Source organism: Pelecanus crispus, chromosome 9 (genome assembly GCF_030463565.1).
Source record: "Pelecanus crispus isolate bPelCri1 chromosome 9, bPelCri1.pri, whole genome shotgun sequence".
NCBI lineage: Eukaryota > Metazoa > Chordata > Aves > Pelecaniformes > Pelecanidae > Pelecanus > Pelecanus crispus.
Window position 1 is genome coordinate 17,021,848 of NC_134651.1, and position 12,298 is coordinate 17,034,145.

A 12,298-nucleotide genomic window follows, 5' to 3' on the forward strand; every position below is an offset into this window, starting at 1 on the left:
TCTAGGAAGCCTGTTCCAGTGTCTGACCACCCTCTCAGTAAAGAAATACTTCCTAATGTCCAGTCTAATTCTCTTCTGGTGCAGCTTTGAACCATTCCTGTGCATCCTGTCACTGGATCCCAGGGAGAAGAGATGAGCACCTCTCTCTCCACTTCCCCTATTCGGCAAGCTGTAGAGAGCAATGAGGTTGCCTGTTAGCCTCCTTTGCTCCAAACTAGACAAGCCCAAAGTCCTTAGCTGCTCCTCATTGGATATTCCTTCCAGCCTTTAATGTTTGAATTGATTTTATGCAAGTTCAGTCAGATGTGAGATATGCAATTGAAAGGACAGGGTGTAGAGACATTAAAGCTGACTCTGCACTGAAGTCAGAAGTAATATAATTAGCTGTCTAAACAGATTGTCTTCTAGACAGAAAATGTGTACCTCTGCACAGTGCACTACTGCACTGTGATTCACAATGCCTCCAAGCGCTTAGCTTGGGATACTGTACTATACATTAGCACTAATTTTCTGTATGGTAATGTCCAGTGCTGTAGAATATGTAAGAAAAACTTAGAAGACCAAAGCAGAGTGTGTTATCTGTATAAGGGTTTCTAAGTGTGTTTTAAAGGTTATATACTTTGATCAACATGTTAAAATGTCAAAACAAGGTACTTCAAATAAGAATCTAAGTAGGATTATTAATACAGTATTAGGAACATTTTTTAAAGCCAGTGGTGTTTTCTGTTCTCACATGATACATAGATTTGGCTTTTGTATTTTTGAGACTGTGAAACACGGTATGTTCTGTTGCTTGGCCAAGACTTGTTAATTTTTTTTTTAAGATAAGACACAAATTTTCTGTGGCTTGTATTGCCAAATTGAAGTTTCTTTGGAGAGTTATGACCTTTATCTTTCGAGTTGAGATGAAGTTTTTGCATATATAAAGCTGATTGCTATACAGCTGCACAACTGAGGAATATAGAAGTATAAAATTAAGAATTGTATCTAAGAGCTGAATATGTAGTTTTGCCTGATTACTTGCTGCCACTACAGTATAACTGTAACATTACCGTAAAAACATTGGCTTTTAGAATGCCTCAACATCTTTGCTACTTTTATTTCAGGAACGCATTAACATTACTTTGGACCACAAATGTACAATTTTTCAGACCCTAAATGGAGCTGTTGGTAAGTGTATGATCACGTTCTGTGTTTTATTAACTGTTGTTAACGCTTTCTTTGCTTAACCATGAATATAATTTCCTAAACATATGTTTGTTTTAAAGAAATATTTGGATGGGTGAACCTGATTACCAGGTTAGTTACGGGTCTTTTGGGTTTAATATTAATTGATTTCTCCTATTGATAAAATATTTGATTTAAAATAGGAAAAATAATTTGCAATAAATGAAGTTAGCAATAAATACAAAGTTAAGAACCATTTTTCCATCTGCCTTTCACATACTTAATTACAGGAGTAAGATTGGTAATTAAAATTGCATTTTAGATGTTCTTAAGGAAATGTCTATACATAATGAAATGGAATATGGAGTAATGTTGAATTTCCTTTATTTAATTGTTATGAATTTAAATTGAAAATTGGTATCTGTGCAAACTTCCTTTCTTACCTTTAACCTCCAATTATGGAACAGCTGTTTATAGTCAGATCATATCTGAAATAACTATGATTTCTCTATAAATAGCATTTTCACAAAATTAATTTTATTTTTAAAACAGGTTTTATTCAAATACTGAAGGCTGCTGATGGCGAACACTGAAGTTTGATGTAACCTTATCTAGCATAAAGAGCTTAGAATTCAAGATCTAGTTAAAAAAATGAACAAAAGCTTCCAAATAAGTAACATTGACAATGGTAGCAACAGCAGGTTATATTATATCAGCAAGAACTTAAAGAACTCTGAAATTTTAGCTTTTATTTATAAACTGTTATTACTGTACGATGTGTTGATTTTCAGATGAAGTCCTTTTGAAATTTGAAGAAGGAAAAGTAAGAGCAAGGAATTCAGTGTATGACACATTACCGATCACCATTCATGGCAACGGTCCAACTAAAGTGAGTGACAGTGTTTTTATTTTTGTGCAAAGATGGCAATTTTAATAGAGACAAAAACAATGGTGGAAGAGGGTGAGACAGTCATAGCATGCCACCACTGCTCATTTTTCAGTTAATGTTAGTAAGAATTACAAGGATAAAAAACCCATTCTAATATCTCTCTCCATCATGTTATTGTGCTATCACTGTAACTTGATATTGCTGCTGAAACAACTCATTCTGCTCCTAAATTCATTGTAGCATGGGATATTAGAAGCGAGTAAGCTTATGTTAATTTGTTCACTATCACAAAACAATTCTTGAAGCTAGTGAAGAATATCTATCTGGTTATTAAATGGTAATCAGAAGAATAGATTTGCAGAGGGAGAAAAATCTAACCAAGAGTCCCAGGCTGGGGTACAAAACGGTAACACATTGGATCCTACCACAGATCTTGGTGTGTGTTTTTATACGCATATATAAAAAATATATTGTATATAGGCAAAAATGTGTGTGCGTGTGTATACACACACACACAGAGCTGGCTTTTGTTACTGCATCTTCAGGGTCATTGATTGCTCCCTGCAGTGTACCCATGCCTCATGAGCTTTGGGTTCATGGTAGACACCGTCTGCCCTGTGAAATAGCTGAAAAAAGCTGACACAGTTTCTCTGGGAGAAATGGCTATGTTTTGGTCGTATGGCAGTTGCATTTTTTTGTTACATGGCAAAGCAGCGTAAAGGTGTATCACTTCTAATAGCCTCTGTTGGCTGAAGGATTGAGCATGGCTACTTTCTAAGTTCTTCTGAATACATGTTCCTTACTGTGGCTCCTTATTTTCAGAAAAATACCTCCCAGGAGAATGAAATAAAGCTTGAAACTCATTAATATCCCAATGAATGCTGTTTCTTAGTTTTTGCACTGTATTTCATCTTTGGAATTAGTGAATATAATGATGTCATTATCTGTTTGGCTCATAACTACTCAGTAGTGGTGAAATATATGACCAATTTCTTCCTTGTTGCTACAGTTATTTTTGCCTCAGTTAAATCTTCAAGTTATCTATCCTCACTGGCTTTGGTGGCACTTTGCCAATGAAAAGAAAGGTACCGTATTTTACAGTTGGGCAAGCAGTTTTAGGTTGGAATGCCTTATACTAATCCACAAGTAATGCTATATTAAACAAAACTCAATCTTGGCATGCAGTGATGGAGTTTTGAAAACAAAGAGGAAACTCTTGCTGTGTATCACTTTGTCAATGTCATTAGATTCTTCTGTTTTAAACATAGAATAGAAGAGGACAATAAGGAGATCGGAAAAAGTTTTCACTAGTTAGTAAATAAACTATCATGAAAGTAATTCCCTGAGTTAACTCCAAATAGTAAAAGTTTTTGTTTATAAGAAAGTTCTGGTTTGTATTTAGTCTCTTCAGTTTGCAGATTAGTAAAGAGCATCGGTCAGAGACACTTCTTTGAAATGGATACTAAGTCATCCTGACATCCTAACACGCAATTTCTTCCCCCTCACCCCCAAATGCAATGGCTTTTTTGTGAAATACTCATTTTTGTAGACTTTGCTGTACATCTCTGAAATTAAATTCAAGCAATTCTATTTATAATCTGTCTAGAATGATTTTCAGTATGCATAAACTAATGCCCAAATACGATAAAATGCAGATTGAGTATTGGGCTGGAGTGTGTCTTCTATGCAAAATTATATTCTATCCTTCCAGTTTTTGATGAGGGTGGTAGAGCAGGAATGAATAGCAGCCTTCACTCAGGCAGACTTTCCCTGGCGTAAGAGATCCCTTAACCATCGCAAATGGCAGTAGAGAAGAGTGAAGTTCTGTACGGACTTCCTGTGAAATCCAGGAGGACAGGGCAGCCCAGGCAGCCCATCGTCAGAAAAAGTACATATTTTGTTCAGTGCCAATTCAAAGTGTGTTAAGAAGCTATATGCTGCTTTAAAGCCAGCACTGGCTGGCTTCTGAATCTTGGCATAGATTGCCAAAAATACACTGTCTAGGCACCTATCTTCTATATTTTCTATGTGTTTTTCATATGATCACTCTTTGTGTTTTGTGTAGTGTTGTTGATTCTCAGATTTGGGAAAAGAATTAAATTATAATAATTTTTTTTTTGGCTTGAAATCACACCTAGCAGCTTTTGTGAGCTGAATGATCTGTAGTCTGTGTCTTGAAGTCGTACAAGCATTTAGTTGGTAGTTGTTATGTTTGCAACAACTTTTTGGTTTAACTGAAGCAGTAAATGTAGATCCAGGGAGAATATAATCTCTGGATTGTAAATGAAAAAAAAATAATAAAAGATTTTTGCCAGCTATTTTTGTATGTTTGGGTTTGTGGTTTTTTTAATCTTAAATAAAAAAAAAAAAAAAAAGATTCAATTGCCTTTAGGTATATGGGATTCAATGAGTAATGAATCCTTTAAAAGGTAAAAACCACCATTTGCATGCTTATTTCATTAATCTGAATTGTTCATTTATTTACCAGATTCACTTGAATTATTTGGGAAACTATATCCCCAACGCTTGGACACGGGAAACTGGTTGCAGTATTTGTGATTTAGACTTACTAGACCTGTCAACAGTAATGGTAAGAATGCTTTTTGCAAGAACAAAACCCTTTTGAGTGCATTTGATAGGTATATAGTGATTTCTGAAGCAAAACAGCTTCAGTATGCAATATTATGTTCTGTAGACACCTCGGGATATTTTTTTCTGGTATATGAAACTGTAAAGATGGAATTTTAGTTTACTGGAAATATTAATACTTTTAGAAATGTTCTTATGCATGGATTTTAATACAGGTTTCCCCAATATTACTGAAGATGATCCCATCCTCAAAAGCCCTCCAGATCCTTCCTGTGTTCACTGAGGGTGAATGAATCATTTTTGAATCATGCAAGATTCAAGTGAATAATTAGAATTTTTAGGAGGTAGAAAAACTCTTTAGGTATTTCAGATTTTTAACTGCAGACCTACAAAAACATGAATATGCATCAGTTTAATAATTTCTGTTGCAAATAGAGGTTAACAGTTAACTGTAACATGGTTACAGTTACTATTTTCTGAGATACAGACAAATAGTCAAAACTGCTTCACCTGGTAAAGGGTGATACAAATGTCTGTATTGTATATGCAAATGTGTATCTGTAGAATAAATCCGATGTAACTGAGATCGGATATCAGTTCAGTCTTTAGAATTCTTGTAGGACAAACATACACGTCCACATGCATGTGTGTGTATCAAATATTTGGGAACTTATTTTGGCCCTTTGGCTCCAAGCATGATGTCTTTAGTGTCTTTACAAATATTTCAGCTTGTGCTCAGTAAATTTTAGGCAGAGTAAATACTAAGATCTACCATATGGAAATGTAAGGCTTGTCCTTAAAACAACATTCTGATTATTCTTAACAAGCTGTTTCCAGCAGCTGTTTCATTTCTGTTCTGTATTGAAGATTTGAATGAGAACAGGTCTTAGAGGGTCATGTTGAGGGTAGCATGAAAGAAGTAGTGGCTTGTTATCTTTGTAATGAAAGGACAAAATGAAAGAATTTCTGGACAGTAAGCAGCTTATGGACTGGAATATAAATTTAAAAAGTTACTGCAGGAATTGTAGTAACTTCCAGATTCTTCTTATATCTTTTTTTTAATTTTAATTTTGCTTTGAAAATACAACGTTCAAATGGTGTTATACTAGAGTAGTGTTTGCACTCTTGACATAAAGTTTACCTGAGGAAAAGAAGTTGTCTAAGGTTTTCCTAATGGTGTTGGCAATTAAAACATGGTTGGGGAGCAGTTAAATTTTAAAGCCAGTAATGGGGAGTAACTTGCAATGATTTACTGGATAGCTTCCTATAGTTTATGCACATCTACTTGGAACGTGTCTTCCTTACTGCAGTTCGTTCTTTGGACTTCATACCTCACTCACCCTGCCAGCAGAAATAACGAGACTTTTCCTTGGCCTCAGTGGAAGTGTTTACTTCAGGCATTTCTGAGTACAAGCAATATTTCATTTTCTGAACGTGCTTTCTGTTCTGGCCTGGCTGGTTGCTACTTAACAAGAAATCTTCAGTGAAAAGAGCAATACCAACTCAGTGCCTCTAATCATTCTTCGCATATTGTTTTATTTAACTTCCTGCATTGATGCGCTCACACCTTCTGAGGCTTTTGCTTGTTCTTCTCATAAGCAAGTAGAGTATCAGATTTGTTGACACCAACTATGCTTTGGGCTTTGAGTAACTTTAGGTGAATTCTGGCATGAATGGGTCCTTGACTCAATATGCTTAGGTGTTGTGTTTTCAATGTTTTGGGCTGGGCTTACCTACAGACCTTGACTTTAGCAGTACAAAACAGATAAGCTCCAGCATAGAACAAGGAGCTGAAATAATAATACTGCTTTCCATCATGGGCACAAGGATATCATTCCTTTTGTGAAGGTCAGGGGTAGGTGTATGCAAGGCAGAGGTGGCTGGAAGCATTGCCATGGGCTGTGCAGGTTGTTCTGCAATGGATGAGCAGAAGATCCCGATGTACTACCAGGGTCAGTGTGAGCAGGTGCTGGGAGCAAAGCCTATGAAAAGCTGAGCTTTGGGGCTGCCTGTGAAGGAGCTGAGAGCCACAAATGCAGGGTCTTTTACTAGGTCCTTTTCCTGTTTACAGGAGCAAGACCTCCCATGCTCTGACCATGGCTGAGGTGTGGAAACACTCAGTAACTGCTTTCTTCTCTGCTAATGTTGGCAGCCCATGCCACCCCCAAATTAGGTACCTGCCCACGTCAAAGCAGGGTAATGGTAAATAAGTTGAAGAATGCACCTTGGCTCAATGACGGTAAATTTTTGCCACTTTTCTTAAGGTTTTTTTTTGATAAAACCTAAATTAAATTGGACAGCAAACTTAATCACCCTAGAGCTACTTCTTAAATCCTGAAGTTTGTTACTGGTGTGGAGACTTCCTGGTGCATCTGGAAAGGATGACCTCACTCATCCTCTCACTTCACGGGTGCCTGTGGTAGCAAGGGTTCCTGGTCTTTGTCTCAGTATGACTACACAGAGCATTGCTCTGTATTTCTTCCAAAAATCATCATACACTCAACTACTGGTTGTGAAAAAGTAAACTTTAAAAGGCAAATGTATGACCTTAGTGAAAATGAGAAAATCAGTCAGAGAAAATGTAACATCCTCGTGCAGGCTGAGTATTCCCAAAGTGGTTTTGCTGAGGCATAATTGGGAAGAACCAAAAGTTCAGACTTGATATACTCAAAATCCTGGGTATTAAATTTTTCATTCTGACCTAGGTTCAGATTATGCAGTGACAACTCTTTATAGTATGGTAAACCAGGGTCTAGACTGATGAACTCTCTGCTTTGAGGAGATGCAGTTTGCAGGAGTTTTTATTCTTAATTTTTTAAACACTCTTTTGCTTTGGTCACACTCTTGAGATTTTAGTGTAGACATTGGAGCCAAGTGGTTCACACTTCGGTGTATTGAAGGAGTGTTAGTGATTCCTGATTGTCCCTATAACCTTTGCAGATCCAGCCTGAACCTGCTTCTCTTAGTCCTGGAGAATAAGGGGAAAATGCCTTAGAATTAGAGAAATATGCAAAATAATTTATTGCAGCAGTTCTATTATTGGTAGCACATGTGCATGTTCAGCTTAGCAAGCCTGATGGCACACGCTGCTTTCCTCATCGCTCGCAATCAGCGGCACCAGTTACCATGACACCAGCCTCAGTGAAACGGTTGCCAGAGAATATCACAGTTGCTTTTTTCAAGACACGTCAGTGTACTTTTCTTCATCAGCTGTTTTGAAGTTATTAGGATGTCTTCATGAGTATGTATTAGGTTTGCAGATGAAGTTGTGAATAGGAGGTAGTCAGGGTAAACATTGGTGCCTAATGTTTCCGATCTGGTGCACTTGCCAGTATGTTTCTGGATTTCCGATGTAGACAGTGACACTGTGAAATCTCAACATGCACTGATGGTTTATCCAGACACTTTTCAAGTGGGTGTTGGCTTGCTTAAGGAGAGCTAACTTGCAACCTTTTAAACTAATATAAGGTTTCTTTCCATGCCTTGTAGTGGATTAGGCATCTATGCTGTCTGTCTGGTTTAGAGGTAGAAAAAAATTTTTGGTTTAATCACTGCATTTCTTTGTGAAGGAGTCAAGGCCTTTGAAGGTTAAATTTCTTTGTCTCGCATAATGCAATAATGTATCTTAAGAACACACAAAAGTGCTGTCTAGGTTTGTTTTAGTGGTCATGATCTCTCTATGAAGCACATACAAACCAGGAATTAATACCACTGTTCAAAAGATGTGAATTCACATTAAAATAAGGTGGATAAAACTTCAGTACCCTTGGATGCAAGGGGAGAAGCTCTAGTTAGTTCATCAAGGGTCTCGATAAGATGGGTGAGTAGGGAAGTAATGCAGAGCCCACTTAAAATGGTCAGGGGAAGTAGTACATATAAGTGTATGGAAGGGTATTGCAGCCTTTGGCTTAAAGTACAGATGAGTAAAATATTTTGTGGTGTTTATTCTTCAACTACTTTTAAAAAAACTGGTCTTTACCTATATTTTATTGTAAATTTAACATATATATGTATGTTACTTCCAAAAAATGAATTTGCTGTGCAGTTCTAGGTGTATTTCCTTAAATACTTTTTTTGCCATTTTAATTTTTTCTTTAAAGTAGGAATTTAAAAAAAAAAAAAAACATTAAGTACATTATTTTCTACTTCCAGTTTCTGTAATTGGAATTCAAAGAGTTTTCTAGCAATATTATATCCATTATCTTTGCTTATTTAGTGAAGTCAGTGAAAATAAACAGAGGGCATATAGCACTTTTGAGCTAGTTGGTTTTGATTGTTTGAAAGCTGTGTGGCCTGAGTTACTACAACATGACATTAGCTGCTTTTTAATATAACTAATCTTTTTAGAAAGGAGGCAAGTCTTACTGGTTGTGTAAACATATCTTTTTTTTAGGACTATCCAAGAGTAAAAATTGGCGTTTTCATTGAACAACCCACTCCTTTCCTACCTAAATTTTTAGACAGACTGTTGACTCTGGACTACCCAAAGGAGGCACTCAGTATCTTCATTCATAATAATGTAAGTATAATGTTACTGTTGTGCAAAGCTTCGATTTTGGAAATTATGCTATGAATGAAAGTGTGTGAAGGAGTATATGGATTCTATATATGTGCATAGTTAAACAGCATAGGAAGAGATAATCTTTCAGAATTCAGTGTGCAAAGTGGAAAAAATACACAAATGAAATTGGCAGTGCTTACTGAAGTCTATTTAAAGCAACTGCTTACATTCTTTCTCTTAGTAATGAAAAAAATTGTATTTAAAAATGTATGCTTCTGGGGGAAGTACTGATTGACATAAAACAATAGAGTAGAATAAGAATAGAATAGTCCCAGTTGGAAGGGACCTACAACGATCACCTAGGCCAACTGCCTGACCACTTCAGGACTGACCAAAAGTTATAGCGTGTTATTAATAACTGTTATCCAATAGTTGACATTGGATTTGCTTTTCATCTTGTTGATACCCCAGTGCATTTATGTTTCTCTTGGTGCTCCTGGGGGGTGCCATGGGAAGGACTGGTGTGTCCAGGTATATTTTGAATGGCAGTACAGATAAGTTGCTTTTTTGAAGATTTTTTTTTTTTTTAAATGCTTTTTGCTAATTACCTAATGATCTGGTGTTGCTGATACTTCACCAGTGACTTCGGTATTGCTATTTTCATGAGTAAAGTGATGGAAGTGTGTAAGTCTTGTGGAAAAAACCCGGCTGGAAGAGAAATGGGAGGAAAATAGAATTCTGTCCTTCACTTGGCGTGCACTACTGTTGATATCATAGCACAAAAGGCCTGAGTAATAGAAGTAGAGCTTATCTTTTAATTCTTTAGTGTGCTTTTGTAAGGGGATTTTGAAGGTATAAATGTGATATGCACATAGGAATTGTAGGCTATGCTAAGCTTCATTGCTTCAGCCAGAAGTCATATGGTATTTGAAATGAATACAAAAGACTGAATAGCTTCTTTATCGTAGAGGGGGGAAAACGCTACCCAATACTTTATTCTAATGTCAGCCATAATACACAAAAGCTACAAATGAGGGCACTGGGTTGGAAGCATTGCATGTGGCTGAGATCTCTTAAATTAGGGGTAGGGTAATTAGAAATTACAGAAACAATCACTGTGACTACATTTTAAAGAAACAATGACTGTGACTGTCCACCTGGGTAAAGGTGGCACCTCCCTCTCTGAAGCCATTCTGGAGTGGCATAAAAAACTCCTGTGTGTCACTGAGGTTGTAGGATGGGGTTTGGAGAGTGTAAAATAAATATTCTGGAAAAATACTGCATAAACAGTCTGAATCTTGCATCATTGGTTTGGAGGTACAGCTTTGATTTATATTGCTGATGTGGTGGATTCTTTTACTAAAATTTTGGACAGAAGAGCTTCATTTCAATGACAGATATACTGGAGTATCTTCAAATACTGTTTGCCATCTGTTTGTTTAGGATAGGATACAATGTGTTCTTGGACACTATGTTTATGATTTCACAGCAACTTGTACTTTTCATTCACTATAAACAATGTTAACATGATTACAGGAGGTTTACCATGAAAAGCACATCAAGAAATTCTGGGAAAAAGCCAAGAACATTATTAGAAGTATAAAAATTGTTGGACCTGAAGAAAATCTGAGTCAAGCAGAAGCCCGGAACATGGGAATGTAAATTATAATTTATAAATCTGTTATAATGATGCATATGCTAACATTTTTTCATCTTTTATGTATATTATTTTGCATACTAAACACTAACAACTTTACATCTTAAGATACAAAAGTGGGAGCTTTTGTGGTAGAACAAGATCTAGATGTAAGATATGAACTGTTGAGTATTTTATGGTTTCTGTCTAATATAAAAAGCTGTTGGCCATTGTGAAAACATCTCTGGTTTAGACTACTTCGATAGTCTGTCATCTTGTCTTCTAATGAAGGCGTAGACAAGAGTACGCTACAAAGAAGAGGTGTCGCATTATTTTTACATTATAGTTATCTCAAACATGGGTATATATTAAAACATGATGAGCATAAACTAAAGTTTAATTTTTTTTAAAAAGAATGCTATTGAAATAAAAATAGATGATACAACAAACTTTTTATTAAAATTTGTGCAGAAAATTATATTTAAAAAAAAAGAAGGTGGAAGCAGGTGCAAATGTAAATAGGAATTCTGATTGCAGTGTATCTTCTAAAAATGTATTTGGTTTTATTTTTTTATCAAAACCTTTTCAAGCTAACTTATCACAGAGTGATTTCACAAAATATAAGTACCTCTTGCACTGGATATGCATTTAACAATCACACTTCTGTTGTCCTAGTCCCTCTTCTTTTTTTTTTTTTTATTTTTTTTTTATTTTTTCATTTTTTAAATTATGTTACATTTAAGTAAAAATATGGTTAAGCTTGACCTGGGCATACCGGTGACAGAACTATATTTCTTTTGTCTTATCCTTGGTCTTGCTGTTTTTCTTTTTTCTTCTTGTTTTTTCCTTTTGTTCTTACTAGGGAATTCAGCTATTTAGCTTTTAAACCTGGCACTTGCCAGGCCTAAATCTGAACCTTGTATCCCATGTCAGACCTGTCAAGGGGTCTCTTTAGTGGGTGCAGCACTGGCTAACTACCAGAGTTGATCGTGGCTCTCCCAGTCCATCCATCAGTCAGGCTATGGAGTTTTACAGACCAGGATCCCACCAAGACCTTGCTGTGGCCCTTGAGCAGGCTTCATTCCCGTGTAATTCTTCCACTCTCTTTCTCCCCAATCTTTCATGAGTGTCGGAGCAGAGAAATTATTTTTGAAAGGCCCTTTTCTTTTATATTCAGAGGTTAAGAGCGTAGCATAGGCTGTTTATGGCATCAACTGAAAGAATGAAGGACTAGTCCTGAGTCTCTGTGGTGTTCTCGGGAATTTGTTTGAATGGGGTTTTGTTGTGCTGAAGCCACTGGGAAACTGATATTTGGCTGAGGTCCAAGCCTCTCCCCTAGCCTTTCTAGGAAACTACAGATGTCCAGTGGTAGTGTAAGCAGTCATTCACATACTTAGAAATCATTCTTGCTTTATTTCCAATAGTCTCTAAGGCAAATGTACCGTGTTTGCAAACTTTTTGAAGTAGTGTATGTTACATGTAACTGAGGTGGAATTTCTGGAGTTGCCTTTTCCTC

General features: G+C 36.4%; 1 protein-coding gene across 1 annotated transcript in view; it reads left to right on the top strand.

The window, feature by feature from the left end:
- PLOD2 (procollagen-lysine,2-oxoglutarate 5-dioxygenase 2) overlaps window positions 1–12,298 on the top strand; it is a 56,756-nt gene that overhangs the window by 28,122 nt on the left and 16,336 nt on the right. The window contains exons 6-10 of the mRNA XM_075715952.1: window positions 1,107–1,170; window positions 1,959–2,056; window positions 4,545–4,646; window positions 9,039–9,164; window positions 10,683–10,804. Of these exons, the coding sequence (XP_075572067.1) occupies window positions 1,107–1,170; window positions 1,959–2,056; window positions 4,545–4,646; window positions 9,039–9,164; window positions 10,683–10,804 (512 nt within the window). The remainder of the gene's footprint in view (window positions 1–1,106; window positions 1,171–1,958; window positions 2,057–4,544; window positions 4,647–9,038; window positions 9,165–10,682; window positions 10,805–12,298) is intronic.